The following is a 22727-nucleotide window of genomic DNA, read 5'->3' as shown; positions in this document are numbered from 1 at the left end:
ACCAACTTGTTAGGAAGTGGAAGGGGCGAGGCTGGTTAGTGTGTTGCTCTGTTTTCTTGTCCTAGTGGGTGCAAAACATTTCCCTTCCTTTCCTAATACACCAAAGGGAGGCCGGGCTTCACAGGTTTATCTCCAGGCTCTAACAAGTAAGAACCATATTTTTGTATCAATGCACTCACTTTACCACAACAAAACCAGCCCCACTACAGAACAAGAAGTCCAAATGATTCCTTCTGAAAGGATTCTAACTCTGCCCCTGCTTTTCCCAGTTACACCCTCATTATTGAGAGCAAGTTCAAACATCTGGGGACTACTGTGGTTTTCTTAGCACCTCCTTGCTCACTGAGGTTAACCGTAAGAAATGACAACCACCGGAAGAAAACATTTTTTTACTAGGCTTTAAATACTTTACCTTTTTTCAGTTTTACACAGCATTGTGGATCTCGCTTTTTCTGTCTCTAATAATAAAACACTGAAAGGAAATAACTTTACCTGAGATTCAGAGAGATAGCCAGCATCACTCCCTTGCTCAATCCCAGTCTTCACTACCTAAAAAACATATAAAGTACTTGTTCCTTGTTGGAATGGATTGGCAAGATATACAGTAATGCTGAAAAAAATTGCCAGTGTTGTTAGTCTACAAAGAGTAAGTCCAAAGCCTAGACTGGAGTGAGAGAGAGAAGAGGATTGAGCGCCTTATTGCTTAAGACTGACTTAATTCTCTACCTCTGAGGCTACTGCTCAACCTAGCATAAAATGGAAGGAAATAAAACAGAAGGAAGGAGAATTAAGAAGTCAGAACAGGAAAAGAACAGAGGTTCCACAGCTCAACCTCCACCTCCTTATCCTTTGAATCCTGTTATTTTGTCAGAGAAAGAGTTGTCATCACCCTTTCTGAGTCCAATAATAGGTTTACCTTTTCCTCTTAACTCCCTTCCCCTCCTGCTGGAATTATTCTTCCAGCTCGTCTCCTGTTCTCCAAATGTGGGCAGGTCCCCAAAGTTCCACGTGCAGCCCATTTCCTCCTCTATTTATTCTTCCTCAGGAACATCATTTAGTTTATCACATTAATCATGAACTCCATGAAATCCAATTTAACATTTGGGGTAAGTACTAACCTAAGTACAATAGCAAGTATAAAAGAAATAAAACCCTGTATTCAATCACCATAATTTAATGGTGATTAAAAAAAACCCAAATAAATCAATCTATATCCTTAATTGACTTTTCTGTCTAAACTACTGTTGCTTGAATTTCCTGAATACCCAATCTCAACACTTCTAAACCTTAACTCCTAACTCTCTTTGGCAAGTCTCTTACTACCTTCGTATTTTTGCTTTTACTATTCTATTTCGGGGTCTTATTCAAACTTCAAGTCTGAATTACCAGAATAGTTTCCTAGTTCATTGCTCTACTTTGTCTCTCTTTCTAATCCATTTTTACTCACTGCCATGAAAACGGTTCTCTACGATCTATATAGGACAAAGATCAAATTTCTTAATTAATTACTGTCTACCTTTTAAAATCTACCTTCGGTCTGCCTTTCTGAAGACACTGCATTATCCTCCTACAAAAACTGATCTGATTTGATGTTCCTTGAAGAGCCTCATGCTTTCCAGCTTTTGTAACTTTGCTCAAAATGCCCATCCTACCTGGCATTGCTTTCTCATCATGTATTCTCTAACAATTTCAGGGATCGTTCCCTCCTCAGTGAATTTAGCAATCTTCCCCTGTCCCAGTTAGCTCGCGTTAACCCTATGCAGCTGCATACCGCCCCCATCCTGCCATCTGCCTTACCACATATATGTGTTTAATCTCCCCAACCCAGACAGTGTGCGGTGAACGGAAGTAGGGGACCATGTTTCATATTTTATATACTTTCGTGTCTTTGGCTCAAAATATACTTGTGACTAATTCATTCTCCAATTCTGAAATCTTTGATTATTGATCTTGTCTTCAATTATTGCTCTTTTGATCTTGGACTTTCCAGATTGAAGACTTTATAAGTTTTAAAGTCTACCTTTAGACAGATGTTTCTTCAACACTGTGATCATTTTAATTATCCTCCTTGATCTTTTCCAGAACTTCTCTATATCATTACATCTTTTTCATAATTATGGCAATGGAAAGTCAATGAGACATTTTAGGTAATGACAATGGTTTTGACTAAGGACAGAATACAGCCATTAATTTTGTTTCAACTACCTCTTAATTAATGTCCAATATTTTACTGGCTTTGTTATACTGATATGACATAGGTTGCTTTCCTGGTTTATAACTGGTAATTTTAAGCTCATCAACCAAAAAGTATGCCTGGCACTAATTTCCCCCAAATATCCATTTATATAAATCCTCATAGCTTGCTATGCTCTTGTGTTATTTTTGGTAAGTACTTTGATAGCAGCATGAAGAACTTTAGTACTGGCAAACATGGCGCAGAATGGCAATAAAGAGTACTGCTCTAGACAAAGGGAAGAAACATGAGAAATGTGGGAGTATGGGGTAAAGACTCACATCAATTATTTTCAGAGGTGCAGGATAAAGGCCTTTGGTCTGCTTTCGTACTTTTTCTTCCACCTTTTTGTAAATCTGTTGCCTGACAAATGGAATACTCATGGCATATGATGTCAATTCTGTAAGGTAAAATGCTTTTAGATCCTTAATGGAAAGACCCCAGCCTCCCTTGTTAGCTTGTTCTGTAAACTCCATAAAAATGCAGTGATTCTAGCTATCTGAAAGAACTGCTCTTTACTCTGATATAAACAATCTAAATTTCAACCTAAGCACTTCTTTAAACATTAGGTGATAAACATTAAAGCTTGGTGTTGGGTACATGGGTGTTTATTACACTGTTACATTATTCTATTTTGGTATTATTTAAAATTTTCCAAAATAAAAAGTTTTAAAAAAATGTCTTTAACCAGTGTAAGGTCCAGAACTTGAGCCTAGAGCAGAGTTATTGCATCCTTTAAGGCTGACTTTACACTTAAGAGTAAATAATGCACTTACCTCTTCCTCATTTCAGATTTATAGAAAATAAAATCAAATTCCCTGGAAAGAAGCTTCGCCTTAGTTCTTTAATAATGACACTCACTTTCTACCAATCCCTTGTCTCTCTTTGGAGAGATCTTTTTATCAGCTAGTCCTTTAGCAAAAGTAATTGCAACTTCTTCTAGGTATTCAATTGTCCGTTCCTCTGGAGGTTTTATTCCTGGTCCTGTAAAGATGAACACAACAGACTGGAATGTAAATCAGGCCTGGATCAGTCCCAGGTGGGCAAAATCCAGGCAGGCCAAAGCCAAAGGCTCCAGCACCCACTTTCAGCGCAGCTTTCTAAGTCTGACTAGAGACTGGTAGGTGGCAATGTCATGAACTATGGACTCAAAAAGAGAAGTCACACTGAGCGAAGGTGCAACAACCTCCTCCTGGTAGAAAACAAGTCTTAAGCCCTATTTAAGTCTGGCCTCCACTTCTGAGTAGGATGTATTATGTCTCATGAGGCCTGTTTTCTTGCTGCAAAACTGGAAAACAAAAAATCAATTGCAAAATCACATTTGTAAAGACACTGGAGAGCTGTGGAAGCAACAAAGGTTATATGAACAGAATTCCAGAGAGGGAAGAGCCCGTCCAATGTGAACTGATGATTGCTGGACATTGTCTTTCCTGGGGGTACATGATGCTTTTGGGTGTGGGCTGAAGATTGGACTTGGCTCAAGCAGAAGGATGCTGCTGAGGTAACGTGAAATGATCAGAGTTTTTGGTGGTCACACACAAGAAGTCAGTACTAGAAGAAACCAAACACAAAGCTAGTTTTCCCGTGTGGAACATTTGTGAAGTTCTAAGGTGGTGCAAGAGACTGGAAGCTAGAGTGAAATCTCTTATAGTGTCATAATGTTTAGCACATGCAGTACTTGTATAAAAAGAGGGACATGCCAAAAACATGCACCTGATTTTTCGCTTGAGGCAGAGCCTGATACCAAACTTGCTGGAGGCAGGAGACAAAGACTCAAAAAAGCCAAAGGCTGTTTTCACACAGCTATGAAAACAGACACCTACCAGGCTCTCAATCAAAAGCTTGTAAGAGCCACACTGGAGCGAGAGGTGGCTGAGGTTGAAAAGCCGATCTTGTGCCTTATGGTGTGTAGGGAACAAAATCCCAGTAGAGGGAGAAGCCTGCAACAGTATGCAACCATTCTCCCCCTTAAGACATTTGCCCTACTTTCAGCCTCCGTGGAGGAAGAAGAAAATGAACTAAGCCCCAAACTTCTGAATGACAAAAGTGCACAGGGTCCGTGAAAGTCATAATGTAATGCTGGAATTATGGAAGAATACTGGAGAGCAGTTGCTACACAAAAGGAGAGCTCCAGAGATCTACAGAGGGGCTCCTTGAAACTCAGGCAAAGTATCATTCTGCACGTGCATGAGAGGAAACTACCTGAGGCCAGGGAAAGAACCAACATAAAGGCATGAAAAGAAGCAAGAAAAAACACAGCCTACAGCTAGGAGACAAACTGACCGATAGAAACAGATGCAGAATTGAAAAGATAGGATAAGCAGACACAATGTTAGAAAGGTTACTGTAAATTCATGCCATAAGTTAAAGAAGGCAGAGGAAAACAGAAACATAATGAAGAGAAATTGAAGATGTAACAATGAATCAAATATTACTTCTAAATATGAGAAAAAAACAATACCTGAAACAAAAAATATAGGCAATTGGATTAATAGCAAATTATACTGTGAAGAAGAAAAGATCAAGAAATTTGAATATGTGGCAAGAGAAATATAAACAGACTGAAAAATAAAACAGAGCTTCATTTTGGGACAATAGGGGACTAACGAGACAAAAAACTTGTACTCTGAAAACTATAAGACACTGATGAAAGAAATTGAAGATGACACAAACAGATGGGAAGATATACCATGTTCTTGGATAGGAAGAATCAGTACTGTCAAAATGACTATACTACCCAAGGCAATCTACAGATTCAATGCAATCCCTATCAAATTTTCACAGAACTACAACAAAAAATCTTACAATTTGTATGGAGACACAAAAGACCCCAAATAGCCAAAGCAATCTTGAGAAAGAAAAACAGAGCTGGAGGAATCAGGCTCCCTAACTTCAGACCATACTACAAAGCTATAATCATCAAATAGTATGGTTCTGGCACAAAAATAGAAATATAGATCAATAGAACAGGATAGAAAGCCCAGAAATAAACCCACACACCCATGGTCAATTAATGTACTACAAAGGATGCAAGACTATAAAATGGTGGAAAGACAGTCTCTTCAAGAAATGGTGCTGGGAAAACTGGACAGCTACATGTAAAAAAAAATGAAATTAGAACATTCTTTACCACCATACACAAAAATAAACTTAAAATGGATAAAAGACCCAAATGTAAGACTGGATACTATAAAACTTAAAGAGTAAAACGTAGGCAGAACACCCTTTTACATAAATCACAGTAATATCTTTTTTGATCCACCTCCTAGACTAATGGAAATAAAAACAAAAATAAACAGATGGGACCTAATTAAACTCAAAAACTTTTGCACAGCAAAAGAAACCATAAACAAAATGAAAAAACCCATAGAATGGGAGAAAATATTTGCAAACGATGTGACCGACAAGGGATTAATCTCCAAAATTTACTAACAGCTCATGTGGCTCAATATCAAAAAACCAAACAACCCAATCAAAAAATGGGCCGAAGACCTAAATAGACATTCCTCCAAAGAAGACATACAGATGGCCAAGAGGCACATGAAAAGATGCTCAACATAGCTAATTATTAGAGAAATGCAAATCACGACTACAATGAAATATCATCTCACACCAAGCAGAATGGCCACCATCAAAAAATCTACAAACAATAAATGCTGGAGAGGGTGTGGAGAAAAGGGAACCCTCCTACACTGTTGGTGGGAATGTAAATTGGTACAGCCACTATGGAGAACAGTATGGAGGTTCCTTAAAAAACTAAAAATAGAGTTACCATATGATCCAGCAATCCCATTTCTGGGCATATATCCAGAGAAAAACATGGTTCAAAAGATACATGCACCCCCCCAATGTTCACCACAGCACTGTTTATAATAGCCAAGACATGGAAGCAGCCTAAATGTCCATTGACAGATGAATGGATAAAGAAGATATGGTACATATTTACAATGGAATATTACTTAGCCATTAAAAAGAAGGAAATAATGTCATTTGCAACAACATGGGTGGACCTGGATATTATCACACTAAATGAAGTAAATCAGGGAAAGACAACTATCATATGATATTGCTTGTTTTCAGAATCTAAAAAAAAAAATTTGATACAAATGAACTTATTTACAAAACAGAAACAGACTCACAGATGTAGAGAATGAACTTATGGTTACCAGGGGGGATGGGAGGGTGGGAGGGATAGATGGGGAGTTTGGGATTGACATGTACACACTGCTATATTTAAAATAGATAACCAACAAGGACCTACTGTATAGCACAGGGAACCTTGCTCAATATTCTGTAATAACCTAATCGGGAAAAGAATTTGAAAAAGAATAGATACATGTATATGTATAACTGAATCGTTTTGTTGTATACCTGAAACTAACACAACATTGTTAATCAACTATATTCCAATATAAAATAAAAATTTTAAAAAAATCACCCTGAACAACAACAACAACAAAGAAAAGAAAAGCAGTAGGGGAGATGGAAAAATATTTAAAGAAATAGCCAAAAAGTTTCCAATTTTGATGAAAACTCCAAGCCCACTATCTAAGAAACTCAATGAATCCCATGCACAGCAAACATTTATAACACACACACACACACAGCAAGGCACATCATAAATAAATTGCTAAGATCAGTAATAAAGGGAAAACCTGAGAGCAGTTTGGGGAGGATTGGGGTAGGAGTAGAGAAGACACATTATATATGGATGACCAAAGATAAAAATGACAACAGACTTTTCCTCAGAAATTATGCAAGTGACAACACAATGTAGATATCTATAAAGTACCAAAAGGAAAACACTGGAAATCTGGGATTCTATACCTATCAAAAATACCTTTAGAAAATGAAGACTTTTTCAAACAAATCAAAAAGTGAGAGAATTAACTGCCAGCAGACCTACACTATAGAGCATGTTAAAGGAAGTTCTTCAGGTTGGAGGAAAAATCAAGCCAGATGGGAACTTGGATCTATACAAAGAATAAAGAGCACCAAAAATAATAAATATATGAGTAAATAGAAAAGAATTGTCTCATTTTTAAAATCTCTTTAAAAGATAATTGTTTAAAACAAAAATAGTAATATGCTAAGGAATGTATAATACATGCAGAAGTATAACAAGAATAGCAAAAGAATGGGGGGAAATGAAAGTATACCCTTTAAAGGTTCCCACCTTACATGTGAAATGATGTATCAAGACAGATTACATGTTAAAGATGTATGCTGGCCTTCCCTGGTGGCACAGTGATTAAGAATCTGCCTGCCGGGCTTCCCTGGTGGCGCAGTGATTGAGAGTCCGCCTGCCGATGCAGGGACACGGGTTTGTGCCCCGGTCTGGGAAGATCCCACATGCTGTGGTGCGGCTGGGCCCGTGAGCCATGATTGCTGAGCCTGCATGTCCAGAGCCTGTGCTCTGCAACGGGAGAGGCCACAACAGTGAGAGGCCCGTGTACCGCAAAAAAAAAAAAAAAAAAAAAAAAAGAATCTGCCTGCCAACGCAGGGGATACGGGTTCAAGCCCTGGTCTGGGAAGATCCCACATGCCGTAGAGCAGCTAAGCCCATGCGCCACAACTACTGAGCCTGCACTCTAGAGCCCGTGAGCCACAACTACTGAGCCCGTGTGCCACAACTATTGAAGCCCGCGTACCTGGAGCCCCTGTTCTGCAACAAGAGAAGCCACCCCAATGAGAAGCCTGAGTACTGCAACGAAGAGTAGTCCCCACTCGCCACAAGTAGAGAAAGCTCGCACGCAACAACGAAGACCCAACGCAGCCAAAAATAAATAAATAAAAATAAATTAAAAAAAAAAAGATGTATGCTGTAAACCATAGAGCAACCATTAAAAGGGTAAAGCAAAGTAAAAGTCCAATAGTGAAGATAAAAAATGATTAATCCGGGCGGAATTCCCTGGCAGTCCCATGTTTAGGACTCTGCACTTCCACTGCAGGGCAGACGGGGTCAATCCCTGGTCGGGGAACTAAGATTCCCCCGTGCCACGTGGCACGCCCCCCCCCCCCCAAAAAAATGATTAATCCAGAGGAAAGCAGAAAGAAGAAAAAAGGAACAAAGAACAGATGGGACATATAGAAAACAAGCAGTACTGAACGAAGCCGAAATGCCAGAACCATGTTGGTATGGTAGAGGAAATATTAAAAGGCTTAAGGAAACTGGAATGTTAGTGTGGATTTATCATGCTGGACCTGCTCAGCTCCCCTGGAATGGTCAGAGGACACACCTTTCACCACAACCAAGAGAAATCAATTTAGGAGGGGAGTCCCAGCATCCTTGAAGAGCTCTGTGATTGCTCCTCTCTGTAGGTCAGAAATTACAGTGGGAACTGCTACCATCAACTAGGATCCCTAAATGCAGTGGGGATAATGGGATTCTGGGGTGGCAGGGGCCAAGGAGCAATACTCAATTGCCAAAAGCAAATGGGGCATGGTTACCAAAATGGATAGCAGAGCCAAAGTAAATAGTAATCAGAATAGTTTGACTTGTGGAGACCTATGGAGTTGGCTAATTGATCATGGCATTCCTAGGAAAGAAACAGATGATGGGTGGCCCACTGGATTCAGAAGAATTCTAGGTCTAGTAAACGTAAGAATAACATGAATTACCAAAGAGAGTCATCGGACATCCCTGGTGGAGCAGTGGTTAAGAATCCGCCTGCCAATGCAGGGGACATGGGTTCGAGCCCTGGTCCAGGAAGATGCCACATGCCACAGAGCAACTAAGCCCGTGTGCCACAACTACTGAGCCTGCGCTCTAGAGCCTGCGAGCCACAACTACTGAAGACCGCACGCCTACAGCCCGTGCTCCGCAACGAGAAGCCCGAGCACCGCAACAAAGAATAGCCCCGGCTCCCACAACTAGACAAAGCCGGAGCGCAGCAATCAAGACCCAACGCAGCCAAAAATAAATAAATAAAATTTTTTTAAAAAGAAAGGAAAGTTATCGCTCTCATCAATTCTCAGAAATGAGCCAGCTTAAAGACCCAGAACCTCTTGAATAAAGGGGAGTTTGTAGCTCCTTGAGGGAATTATACTGTTAATCTTCCCCAAAGGGACTCTATGGTCATTTACCTTGAGGAAAGGGAAATAATCAGACTTTTGGGGGATTACTGGACACTGGCTCGGAACTGACAATAATTCCAAAAGACTCAAAATGTTATTGTGACCCACCAGACAGGGCAGGGGTTTATAAGGTCATGTGATAAAAGGATTATTAGCTCAGTTCTATCTCAGTAGGCCTAGTGGGTTCCAGAACTCATGCTTTGGTTACTTCCAGAATGCACGATTGAAATAGATATCCTCCAGCAACTAGCTCCTTGACCTGTGGAATAAGGACTACTATAGTGGGAAGGGCCAAGTGAAAGCCACTAAAACTGCCTCTGCACAGAAAAATAGTAAAATAAAAGTAATACTGCATTCCTGGAGGGACTACAGAGACTGGTGCCACCATTAAGGACTTGAAAGATGCAGGAGTGGTGATTCCCACTGCATCCTCATTCAATTTACGTATTTTTGGCCTGTGCAGAAACCAGATGGCTCCTGCAGAATGACACTGGACTATGGTAAACTTAATCAGGTGGTAACGGCAACTGCAGCTGGTATTCCAGATGCAACTTCATTGCTTGAGCAAGTTAACACATCTCCTTTTACCTCTTGTGTATTTGCTGATCTGGAAAGTGCTTTTTTCCTTGACAGCTGGTAGTAAAGACTACCAGAAGCAGTTTGCTTTCAGCTGGAAAGGCCTGCAATATACCCTTACTGTCTTACCTCAGGAGTGATCAATTCTACATCCATAAGTCATAATTTAGCCCACAGGGACCTTGATTGCCTTTTCCTTCCACAAGATACCATGCCAGTTCATTACATTGATGATATTATGCTGAATGGACCTGGTGAGCTAGAAGTACCAACTACTCTAGACATATCCATCTTAATGAAATTTCTAGGGGTCCAGTGGTATGGGGCATGCTGAGACATTCCTTCTAAGGTGAAGTTGATAAGTTGTTGCATCTGGCCCCTCCTACCACAAAACAGGCACAACACCTAGTGGATTTTGGAGGCAACATCTTTTTTGGATGCGCTACTCTAGGCCCTTTACTGAGTAACTCGAAGGCTGCTAGTTTTGAGTTGGGCTCAGGACAAGAATAGCTGTTCTGCTCTTTAGACCATACGATTCAGACCTGAAGGTGCTTGAAGCATCAGTGGTAGACAGAGATGCTGTCTGGAGTCGTTGGCAGGCCCTACAGGCGAATCTGAGTACAGATCCTTAGGAATTTGGAGCAAAGCCCTACCATCCTCTGTTAATAATTACTATCCTGCTGAGAAACAGGCTTCCTACTGGGCCTTAGTGGAGACTCTAAGCTTAACCATGGGCCAACAAGTTACTATGTGATCTGAGCTGCCTGTCATGAAATGGATGTTGTCTAACCCACTAAGCCATAAAGCTGGGTGTGCGCAACAGCACTCCATTATCAAATGGAAGTGGTATACATGAGACTGCGCTTGAGCAGACGCTAAAGGTACAAGTTGCATGAGGAAGTGGCCAAAATACCCTTACTCCTCCTCCTCTCTCTCAGCCTGCACCTATGGCCTCACGGAAGTTCCCTATGACCAGCTGACTGGGAAAAAGAAAACTCAGCAAAGAATGTGAAGATATTTGTGTTTCATGTGAATGGTCAACAAGGGGTGATCTCAAAGAGGATTTTAATGATCGAGCGGAAAAGATAACCCATCCTGTGGATACCAGTCAGCCTCTTTCCCCAGTCACCCCTGTCACTGCCCAATGGGCTCATGAACAAAGTGGCCAGGTGGCAGGGATGGAGGCTGTGCGTGGGCTTAGCGACAACTACTCACCAAGGCCAACCTGGGTACAATCACTGTTCAGTGCCCACTCGGCAGCAGAGACCAACACTGACTGTCTCATACCAGGATTCTCGCAAGGTGATCAACATTCTGGCAGACTGACTACACCGCACTGCTTTCGTCACGGAAAGGGCAGCACTCTGTTCTTACTGGAATAGACACTTATTGCGGGTATGAGTTTGCCGTGCTGGCATGCAATGCATCTGCCAAAACTACCATTTGTGGACTTATGGAATGCCTTATCCACCATCACGGTATCCCACACAACACTGCTTCTGATCAAGCAACTCACCTCACAGTAAATGGAGTGTGGCAACGGGCCATGCTCATGAAATGCACTGATCTCACCATGTGCCCCATCACCGTGAAGCAGTTGGATCGACAGAATGGTGGAACAGACTTTTAAAGACTCAGAGCCCTAGGTAGGTGGTAATACGTTGTAAGGCTAGGGCAGTATCATCTAGGATCCTGTATATGCTCTAAATCAACCTCCAATATACGGTGTCGTTTCTTCCGCAGCAAGGATTCACGGGTCCAGGAATCCAGAAGTACATATAGAGGTGGCTCTGCTACTAACCCCTAGTGATCTACCAACAAAAAATGTGCTCTGTCCTACAACCTTAGGTTCTGCTGGTCTAGAGGATTTAGTTCCAAAGTCCATCAGGAGACATAACAATGATTCTATTGAACTGGAAGATGAGACTGCCATCTGGCCACTTTGGCCTCCTCATGCCTCTGAAACAGGCAGAGAAAGGATTACTGTACTGGCTGGCGTGATTAATCCTGATTACCAGGGGAAGTTGGGTTGCTACTACAATGAAGGTAAGGGAGAGTATGTCTCAAATATGGGAGATCTCTTGGGGTGTCTCTTAGGGCTACTGTGACCTACAATTAGTGGAAAATTAAAGCAACCCAATTCATGCTGGACTGCTAGTGGCCCAGACCTTTTAGGAATGAAGGTCACCCTACCAGACAAAGAACCATGACCAGCTGATGTACTTCCTAAGGGCAAAGGAAATATGGAATGGGTAGTAGAAGTAGGTAATTATAAATACCTGTTATGGCCACATGACTATTTGCAAAAATTGAGGGGTCCAGCCCCTAGCCAAAAACCTATGTGATATTTCAGGTCCAAGCATAGGCAATTACAGGCCTCGCAGGCCTCATGGAGAAAGCTGTCCTTCCCATACCAGACTTGGTGCCCAGCCGACGAACTGCAGTCTTTAATGGGAGTTGCAGTCAATGACTCGGGTCTCCCTGACTGGCTATGCTCTTACACACATTTTCATTCCGAGTCCATGTGCCTTCACTCCTAAGTCTCTTTATATGGGACCTTCAACCAAGGTCTTCTTCAGGTACCTCTGCTAAGGCCTCCTTACTGGGGGAGTAAAGAGAAACCTTAAAGACATTTTCCCTCACTCTGACTCAATTCTTTTCCACTCCTAGCTCTCACTATTTTAAACAGCAAAATCACAAACAAAAAGCACAAAATGAAGAAAACGTGGCAGTAAATAGACCATGGAAAGGACACTTGTTGGTTTTATAAAAGCTGAAATGAGAAGGCAGACAGTGCCTTGTTTGACTTCAGCTGGGAACATGTGTATTGGGAGACCTGAATCTTTTGCCACTCTGTACGTGTCTATGAATGACTGCAAAAGAACCACGAGTATTACTTTTCGGGTCATGACAAATGTTAGTGAGTAGGCAAATTCACAGACAGGGAACCTCAAATAATAAGGATTGACTATACTCTTGATTACAGCAGAATTCAACTAGAAATCAATAACAGAAAGATATCTGAAACATCCCCAAATATTTGGAAATTAAACAACATACTTCTAAATTATACATGGGCCAAAGAAGAAATCACTAGAGAAATCTGAAAATATTTGACCTTCATGGAATTGAAAACATAACATTAAAACATGCAGATAAAGCAATGCCAAGAAGAAAATGTATAGCTTTTTTTTTTTTTTTTTTTTGGCTGTGTCGCACGGCTTGCAGGATCTTAGTTTCCCAACCAGGGATTGAACCCAGGCCCCAGCAGTGAAAGCGCCAAGTCCTAACCACTGAACTGCCACGGAATTCCCAATGTATAGCTTTAATGCTTATGTTAGAACAGAAGAAAGGCCTAAAATCAATGAAAGAAACTAGAAACTAGTTTCTAGTAAGAAACTAGAAAAAGAAGAGCAAATTAAACACAAAAGCAAGCAGAAAGAAATAAATAATAAGACAGCTGAAATCAATAAAACAGCAAACAAAACCAATGGAATTAAAAGCTGATTCTTAGAAAAGATCAATAAAACTGATAAATTTCTAGCCAGACTCATCAGGGAAAAAAGAGAAGACACAAATTAGCAATATCAGGAATGAAAGAAGAGCATTATTATACAGTTTAAAGATATGAAAATAATAATAATAAAGTATTATGAACTTTATTTTTTTTTTAACTTAAAAAAATATTTATTTATTTATTTGGTTGTTCTGGGTCTTAGTTGCAGCAGGCAGGCTCCTTAGTTGTGGCATGCCCACTATTAGTTGCAGCATGCATGTGGGATTTAGTTCCCTGACTAGGGATCAAACCCAGGCCCCCTGCATTGGGAGCGTGGAGTCTTATCCACTGCATCACCAGGGAAGTCCCTGAACAACTTTACTGAAATAAATTTGTCAAGTTAAATGAAATGGACAAAATCTTTGCAAAACAAACAACTACAGCTCACTCAAGAAATGGTGAACCTGGGGCTTCCCTGGTGGTACAGTGGTTAAGAATCCACCTGCCAAGGCAGGGGACACGGGTTCGAGCCCTGGTCTGGGAAGATCTCACATGCCACGGAGCAACTAAGCCCATGCGCCACAACTACTGGGCCTGCGAGCCACAACTACTGAACCCACATGCCACAGCTACTGAAGCCCACACGCCTAGAGCCCGTGATCCGCAACAAGAGACACCACCACAACGAGAGGCCTGCGCACCTCAACGAAGAGTAGCCCCCACTCACCACAACTAGAGAAAGCCCGTGCGCAGCAATGAAGACCCCAAACAGCGAAAAAATTAATTAAATTTTTTAAAAAAATTTTTTAAAAAAGAAAAGAAATGGTGAACCTGCACTACTATGTATAGAATGGATACCTAATAAGGACCTGCTGCTGTGTAGCACAGGGAACTCTACTCAATGCTCTGTGGTGACCTGTATGGGAAGAGAATCTAAAAAAGAGTGGATATAAGTATATGTATGGTGATTTGCTTGGCTGTGCACCCAAAGCTAACACAACATTGTAAATCAACTATACTCCAATTAAAAAAAAAAAAAGGAAAGAAAGAAAAATGAAATAGTGAACCTGGGAATTTCCTGGTGGTCCAGTGGTTAGGACTTGGTGCTTTCATGGCCAGGGGCCTGGGTTCAATCCCTGGTGGGGGAACTAAGATCCTGCCAGCCGCATGGCAAGGCCAAAAAAAAAAAAAAAGAAAAAAGAAACAGTCAACCTGAATAGCCCCATATCTACTAAGGAAACGGAATTCATAGGTTATAACCTTCCCAAGAAACAAAACTCCAAGTCCATATAACTTCACTGGTGAATTTTATCAAGGATTTAAGGAAAAAGTAATACCAATTCTACACAAAACGTTCCAGAAAATTGAAGAGGAAGAAATATTTCCAACTTATTTTATGAAGTCAGAATTACCCAGATATCAACACCAGGCAAAAATATCAAAAGAAAAAAAATATTATTCCTGAGACCATTATCTCTCATGACGAGACATAAAAATCCTTCACAAAAGTTTAGCTGATTCAGCCGGCACTTTATAAAAAGGATAATACATCACAACCAAGTGAAGTTTATTCCAGGAATGAATTCAGTAGTCAAATATCAATGTAAATGACTTTACTTAATAAACTAAAAGGACAAACCCAAACAATCATCTCATTAGATGCAGAAAAAGCAATATAGTTCTCAGCAAACTATAAATAAGGTACATCTGCAATCTGATAAAGGGTATATATGAAAAACCTACGTAACATTATACACCCTACAGCATCAGGGTGAATGTCTCTTAAGATTGGAACAAGTTAATAATATCTGCTTTCACTTCAAATCAATATTGTACTAAAGATCTTAGCCACTGCAGTAAGTCAAGAAAAAGAAACACCAACCAGATAGAAAAGGAAGAAGACAAAATGTCTTTATTTGTAGATAACATGATTATTTATGTAGAAAATCCTTAGGAATCTACAGAAAAAGCTAGTAGAACTAATAAATAAATTTAGCAAAATCACAGAATACAAGGACCACATATGAAAATCGTTTGTATTTATATATGTTAGTAATTAATGAGAAATTAAAGTTAAAAAAGTATAATCGCATAAAAGTATGAAATACTTAGGTACAAATTTAACAAAATGTGTGTAAGATATGTTCAATGAAAAGTACAAAACACTACTGAGAGAAATTAAAGATGACCTAAGTAAACAGAAAGTTATATTATGTTCATAATGAAAACACTCAGTATTTTTAAAATGTCAATTCTCTCCAAATTGATACATTGATTCAATGGAATTCCAATCAAGATCCTAGCAGATGTTTTTGTAGATATGGATGAGATGATTTAAAATTCATATGTAAATGCAAAGAAACTAGAATAAGCAAAATGATATTGAAAGAAGAGAAGCAAGGTGGAGGGTGGGGTCACACTATCTGATATCAAGATTTACTACAAAACACAATAATCAAGACAGTGTGATACTGTCTTAAGTAAAGACATATAAATAATTGGAAATAGGAAACCTAGATATAGACCCAAACACAGAGGGTCAACTAATTTTCCACCAAGGTGTCAAGGTGTCAATGGGAAAGAAGAGTCTTCTCAACAAATTGTGCCAGAACAGTTTGGATATTCATAATCACAAAACAAAAACAACAACAACTCAATCTTTACCTCACACCATACATAAACATTAACTTGAAGTAGCACAGACAAAAATGTAAGAGCTAAACTACAAAACTTTCAGAAGAAAACACAGGAGAAAATCTTTGTAATCTTGTTAGGAAAAGATTTCTAAAACACCAATACCATGATCCATAAAAGAAGACTTTGATACATTGGACTTCATCAAAATTAAGAATTTCTACCCTTAGATAATGAAAAGACAAGCCACAGACAGGGAGAAAATATTTGCAAATTACAAATCTCATAAAGGACTTACATCCTGATATATAAAGAACTCTGAAAGCTCAGTAATAAGAAAAACAGCTAAATCAAACAAAATGGGCAAAACATTTGAACACTTCATCAGAAGATATACAGAAGGCAAATAAACACATGAAATAAGTTCGGTATCTTTGGTCTTTAGGGAAATACAAATTAAACCCCAATGACATATTACTACACTCCTACTGAAATGTTTAAAATTAAAAAGACTGAGCATGCCAAGTGGTTGTAACTAGAACTCTCATACACTGCTGGTAAGAATGTAAAATTGTATAACCACTTTGGAAAAACAGTTTGATAGGTTCTTAAAAGCTAAGCATATCTATCATATGGTCCAGCCAATCCACTCTTCAGTATTTATCCAAAAGAAATGAAATATTTGTCCACATAAAGACTTGTCAATGAATGTTCACAGGAGCTTTATTCAGAATAGCCCCAAACTGGAAACACCTCAAATGTCTATCATTTGGTGAACGGATAAACAAATTATGGTTTATCTATACAATGGAATGACATTCAGCAACAAGAAGGAATACATTGCTGACATGTAACAACATGGATGAATCTCAAAAGCAGTATGCTAAATGAAAGACACAAAAAGCTACATACTAGAAATGTTCTACTGTATGATTGTAGTGGTGTTTACACAGCTATATATGTTTGTCAAAATGCAAACTGTACATTAAAAACTGGTAAATTTGTTATTATGTAAATAACATCTCAATAATGCTGATTTTTAAGAAATGTAAGAGGGTGATGAACATACAATCTGGAATAGTGGTTTCCTTGGCTGAGAAGAGGCAAGGAAATTGTATGGGAGGAAGCAGCACATTAGTGGATGTCAATTATTAATATCCTTAGGTTGGTTGTTTCATACATGTTTATTATATTATTAACACAGACACAAAAAACTGAAGAATAGTTATCATGGATAATGATACAGGTAATTTAAGAACCAAAAATAATGACTCGATTCAATTCTGTACTCCTGATGTCCCAATTACAAATAATGTAAAATAGAAATTGGGGTGATGGTGAAAATGATTTAGTATTAGCTATTTTTAGAAAACTTCACTCTTCAGAATAATGACTCATTTCTTAAGTGTTTGGTTTCACTGTAATCAATAGTCAAGATATTAACTCTTTAAGAAAATAAATAACTTCATAAGGCTCAATTCTGAAGCACATTAGCACTTACCCAGCGGTTCCACCAGTTGGTCAACCAGTCCCATTTTCTTTGCTCTGTCTGCACGAATGCCTCTACCAGTCAGCATCATGTCAAAAGCAGCAGGCACACCCACCTAACAAGCAAACAAGGATTAGAACAAAGGTGGAAAAAAATCAGTGACAATTACAATTTACAGATCATCCAGCTGAGCAAAATAAATATTAAAATGAGAAAAGTCAAACCAGATTTTTATGTTCTATATCCATCAACGAAATTTTATACACTGATACACATTTAGGTAGTTTAGTTTCAGAAACCTCCGCCTGAAGTTAAAAATGTCTTTATATCTCTTCTTTTAATTCAATTTGTAGGATTTCTGTCTTATGGATTGATAAAGTGGAGAAAAAAATGTCATGTTTCCTAAAATTGTACATTTATGTCATTCTGAATTTCTTCTCTATCATCCGTATAATATTTAAAGTTCCTATACTGGAATTAGTAGAGACTGAGAAATTTCATAGTTTTGACAATGTCTTTAGAAAGGATCTTAGACTTAACAAAAAGAGAACCCAACTAGGGCTTTGTATGTAGGTGCTAGAAGAACAGCTTCTAGCAACATTCAAGAACCAACTATAGCAAAAGAAACAGCAATATTTTCTATACACATATAGGCTTATTCATTCTTTCAGTAAATCCTCTTGGCAATTCCTATGAAGGAATACACACTATTATCAGAAAACAAATACCATAAACTTTCCCATTTTTCTATGTCCAACTCATATCAACTTCTCTGCAAAGAGTATTTCTGCTGAGTGTTGTTTTCCCTTAAGAATCCACAGTGCCAGAGGCTATGAGGTTCAGAGGGCCCTCAAGTTTGATGTTAAGATGGCTCTGCAGCCTCCAGGTCTGACTGTCCTTTCCTTCTTCTTAAGAATTCAAAAGCCTGATGGGCCTCTTTTGGGTCTATAGAATACAACAGTGAGATCATCCAAATCAGGGGAAAGGTCTGCCTCTTAACAGTTATCATGAAATAAGACCCAGGGATTGGAAAAACTGGTAAGATCGTACCGTGCAGACAAGGAACAAATTAAACTGTAAGTTCCAGAAAGCAAGACATGTATCTTATTTATCTCTTCCCTTCTTCAGGGACTAACAAAGGACCCTGATCAATCATTTTGATCAAGGAATTGAAAAAATAAATACAAACTGAAATTGAAAGAATAAATATCAGGAATAAAATGTTATTGATCCCATATATTCACATTGTATTTGGTTTCTAAATTTTTTTAAAAATTTATTTGTTTATTTATTTATTTGTGGCTGTGTCGGGACTTGGTTGCTGAGCACCGGCTTTCTCTAGTTGCGGCGAGCGGGGGCTGCTCTTCGTTGTGGTGCGCAGGCTTCTCACTGTGGTGGCTTCTCCTGTTGTGGAGCATGGGCTCTAGGTGCGCAGGCTTCAGTAGTTGTGGCACGTGGGCTCAGTAGTTGTGGCTCACGGGCTCTGGAGTGCAGGCTCAGTAGTTGTGGCATGCAGGCTTAGTAGCTGTGACAGGCTCTAGAGTGCAGGCTCAGTAGTTGTGGCATGCAGGCTTAGTAGCTGTGACAGGCTCTAGAGTGCAGGCTCAGTAGTTGTGGCGCACGGGCTTATTAGTTGCTCCATGGCATGTGGGATCTTCCCGGACCAGGGCTTGAACCTGTGTCCCCTGCATTGGCAGGCGGATTCTTAACCACTGCGCCACCAGGGAGGTCCAGTTTCTAAATTTTTACAATGAATACCCATATTATACCTTTTGTACAGAGGAAATAGATCTAAAGGGGCACACAGGACTGAGGTTGTCAAGTTCACACGGGTATCTTAAACTCACCATTTTGGGTAGCCTTTGCGTGGCTCCCGCTCCTGGTAGGATTCCCAGCAAGACTTCAGGGGAACCCAGTACTGTTTTCTTATCTTTTGTTGCTATTCTGTATTGGCATGAAATGGCAAGCTTCAAACAAATGAAAGAAAATTAGAGTGTTGAAAAATGTAACTTTGTAACATCTTAGGATATGTGAGGGTCTAAAGATTACTCGTAAAGCAGGAAGTAGGCCCCCAGAATAAACTGAAATTCCTTAGGCTGGCATTTGATGCTTTCTACAATTTACCTTTCTGGCCTTACTTCATACCTTTCCCCTAAGTTATTAACCTCTTTTTGGGTTGCAGATCTCCTTGAAAATCTGCTGAAAGGTACGGAAGCTCTCAACAGAAAAATGCATACACAATTATATAGCCACCCCAGGTTAAGAAGCCCTGTACGATGTAAAGACTCTTCAATCAAGCAGGCCTACTTATGGTGCCCTAATTAGGCTTTGTTTATCCTTGTCTTTGCTCACACCATGCCACATGTGGAATGTTTTCCCACTACTTTCTGGTTAATCAAATTCTGCCTATCTTTTAGGACCAGACACAGGTTTCCTTAATTAATACACGTGAAAGTGTCTACTATAGAACCCAGCATGTGATAAATGTTCAATAAATGTTATTTTCTTTTCCCCTCCTTCTTTCTTACATGCTCCAGCGTGGTAAGCATCTCTTCTCTCAAACCTTGTGTTATTTACCATCTTTACTACTCACAAAACACTTGATGTACATTATGCGCTATGTGTCTCAACTAGACTTCAGTAGCTCAAGAGCATGAATCACACTTCTGAATCTTTGCCTTGCAAACTTGAACAAGGTTTTTTAGAATTGATAGGGACCTTAGAGATCTAGTTCAAAATCTTCTCAGTTTGTAAATGAAAACATGACACTTTGGTTCACTTGCTCTGTGACATGGGAATAGGGATAAAAACCTATCCAGAAATTTGATAACTAAAAACAAAGCTGATTCTCCCTCAACAACTTTTTTTAAGGCAAAATAGTAGCCTAAAGGTTTGCAGCTGGTGAATCCCAACAATGAGCTGGACCGTTGTCTCAATGACTTTGGAATAAATCTGTACCTCAAGTCCTCCTCCTAAGCAGGATCCATTGATGGCAGCCACAATAGGCTTTGTGGACTTCTCAACTCTCTCAAACATTCTCTGTGCTTCCTGTGATATTTGTGTTACCTCTTGAGAGGTCGTGCAAGCAGTTAACATGCTGCAGTAAACATGAGAGAAGAGAACCAAAAAAAACCAAAGATAAAACCATAACCTATTTTGTTCAATACTTCATCCACCATATCCTTATCCTATCATATATCAATATTTGGTAGTGAATCTTCAAACACTCAGAAGTTTAAGAATGATTTTGCCTCAGATAGCACTAATATCAGTGATATCATCTCTCTATAGAGTGTTAAATTTCTGGATTCAGAGAACATGAAACAAAACATGTTGAATAATTTTTGCTTTGGTAACCAATCATTAGATTACAAAACTCTGTACATGAGAAAATCATCTTGTGGTAAAATATTTTCACAAGCATATTAAACACTTTCACTATCAGGTAGCTTTCGGATTAAACATCAATCAGAATGACAGAAAAAAAGGCTTCTATTACAATAATGTCCCCAATGTCCTTTAATTTCAGTTTGTTTCATTTGCTACTTACTGTTTCTGAACACATTTAAGCTGTGGGTTTTTTACTTTTGACCAAAGATAACTAATTTTCTGTCATTTTATATGCTGGGAGTTGTTCAGCTAGCCTCACAAGCTACGAGTATTCTCCTATGAATTTAGGTAGCTACTACCAGGTACATCAGTGTCTTACTAAGCTTAAATAACCAAGCTAGAAGAAAAAGCACTTGATGGAGATAACTTTGCTTTTTCTAAAAAATAAACAAACAGAATATTTATGAATTTCTAATTACTATACATAAAAAAACAAGGGTATACAATATTGAACAAAGTTTAAAAATATACAAACACCATAAATACAAATTACTAAGCCAATAATGCTGGCTATCATTGCCTAAACTGAAAAGAATAATATAACAAATACCCATATTTTGACAGAATTAACAACCGTTAACATTTTAACCCAGGAAACTAATATTAAGGTATCATCTCTCCTCCTTACTTTTGCTTTAAAGAATTTTAAAGAAGTTATATATAAGTACATTATATCATTAAAAAAAAAAGAAAATATTAGCTGTATTGGTAAAGTAGCCTTTGACCCCTGAAGTTCTACCAGCCAATTCATTTACCTTGAAACAACCATTTTCATATGTTTGTAGTGTATTCTTCAAACCAACTACATATTTGTATCCATAAATAATACAGAGAAGTATTTCATGTATGGTTTTAAAATGTTTATATAAACTATATACAGTATCAAACATTCTGCAACTTGTCTTTTTAACTTAACATTATGTTTTTGAGTTCTAACATTATGCTGTAGATCTAGTTAGTTCCTTTCAATTGTTTTTGTAGTATTTTATCTTGTGAATATTCCACATTTATTTATCTATTTCCCTCATGACTGACGTTTAGCTTCTTTCAAATTCTTCACTATTTTAAACTACACAGGACTGAATATCTCTATGCATGCCTGGGTCCTTAAAACCAAAGGGTGGGATTTCTCTAGCATATACACCTAGAAGAGGTATCACTTGATTATATGATATGTGGTTTTCAGTTTTACTAAACTTTATCAAATTACTCTCCAAAGTGGCTATACCAATTTGCATTCCTACGAGTAACATTTAACTTTCTCATTTTCCCAAGTCCTTGCTAATATGATATTTTCAAACTTTTAAATGTTTGCTGGTCTGGTGGATGAAAAAAAAGGGCATCTCATTGTTAGTTTATTTTCATTCTACTCAAATATTGCTCCTTGAACGACTACTTCAACTTCTTTAGAGAAAGGCTGTATTCAGCCTTGTAAGGTTTAAGCAACAAGTCCCTCTTTTTTATTAACTTTTTTATACTTATGAAAATAACTTTAAAAAAACTTGCAGAGAAAATTTACTTCTACCTTCTTTTAAAATGAGAAATGATTAGGCCTAAAAAACATACCATTAGCCAAAATAAAAGATGACTTCAAATTTCCTAAAACTTACTTGAGATCGGCACCTGCAATGAAGCACCCTGGCTTTGATGAGATAAGGACAGCACTTCTGATTTGACTGCTAGACCAGACTTCATTCATTACTTCTATGAACTCTGAATGCAGTTCTTGACCCAGAGTATTCACCTACCAAAGGGAAGTACATATAAATCTAAGGGTCTAAATTTGAAGTAACAGATGTGCAAATCACCATCAAATGCTATTTTGATTATAG

General features: G+C 38.7%; 1 protein-coding gene across 1 annotated transcript in view; it reads right to left on the bottom strand.

Moving 5' to 3' along the window:
* The window catches only part of HADHA (hydroxyacyl-CoA dehydrogenase trifunctional multienzyme complex subunit alpha), a 47863-nt gene that overhangs the window by 17804 nt on the left and 7332 nt on the right, over positions 1-22727 (bottom strand). Inside the window, exons 4-10 of the mRNA XM_059079197.2 lie at positions 22506-22639; positions 20464-20602; positions 19353-19472; positions 17518-17620; positions 3095-3217; positions 2515-2633; positions 493-549 (exon numbers count right to left, since the gene is read on the bottom strand). Of these exons, the coding sequence (XP_058935180.1) occupies positions 493-549; positions 2515-2633; positions 3095-3217; positions 17518-17620; positions 19353-19472; positions 20464-20602; positions 22506-22639 (795 nt within the window). The remainder of the gene's footprint in view (positions 1-492; positions 550-2514; positions 2634-3094; positions 3218-17517; positions 17621-19352; positions 19473-20463; positions 20603-22505; positions 22640-22727) is intronic.

The sequence above is a fragment of the Kogia breviceps genome, chromosome 11 (assembly GCF_026419965.1).
Source record: "Kogia breviceps isolate mKogBre1 chromosome 11, mKogBre1 haplotype 1, whole genome shotgun sequence".
NCBI lineage: Eukaryota > Metazoa > Chordata > Mammalia > Artiodactyla > Physeteridae > Kogia > Kogia breviceps.
This window is presented reverse-complemented; position numbering and strand designations above follow the sequence as displayed.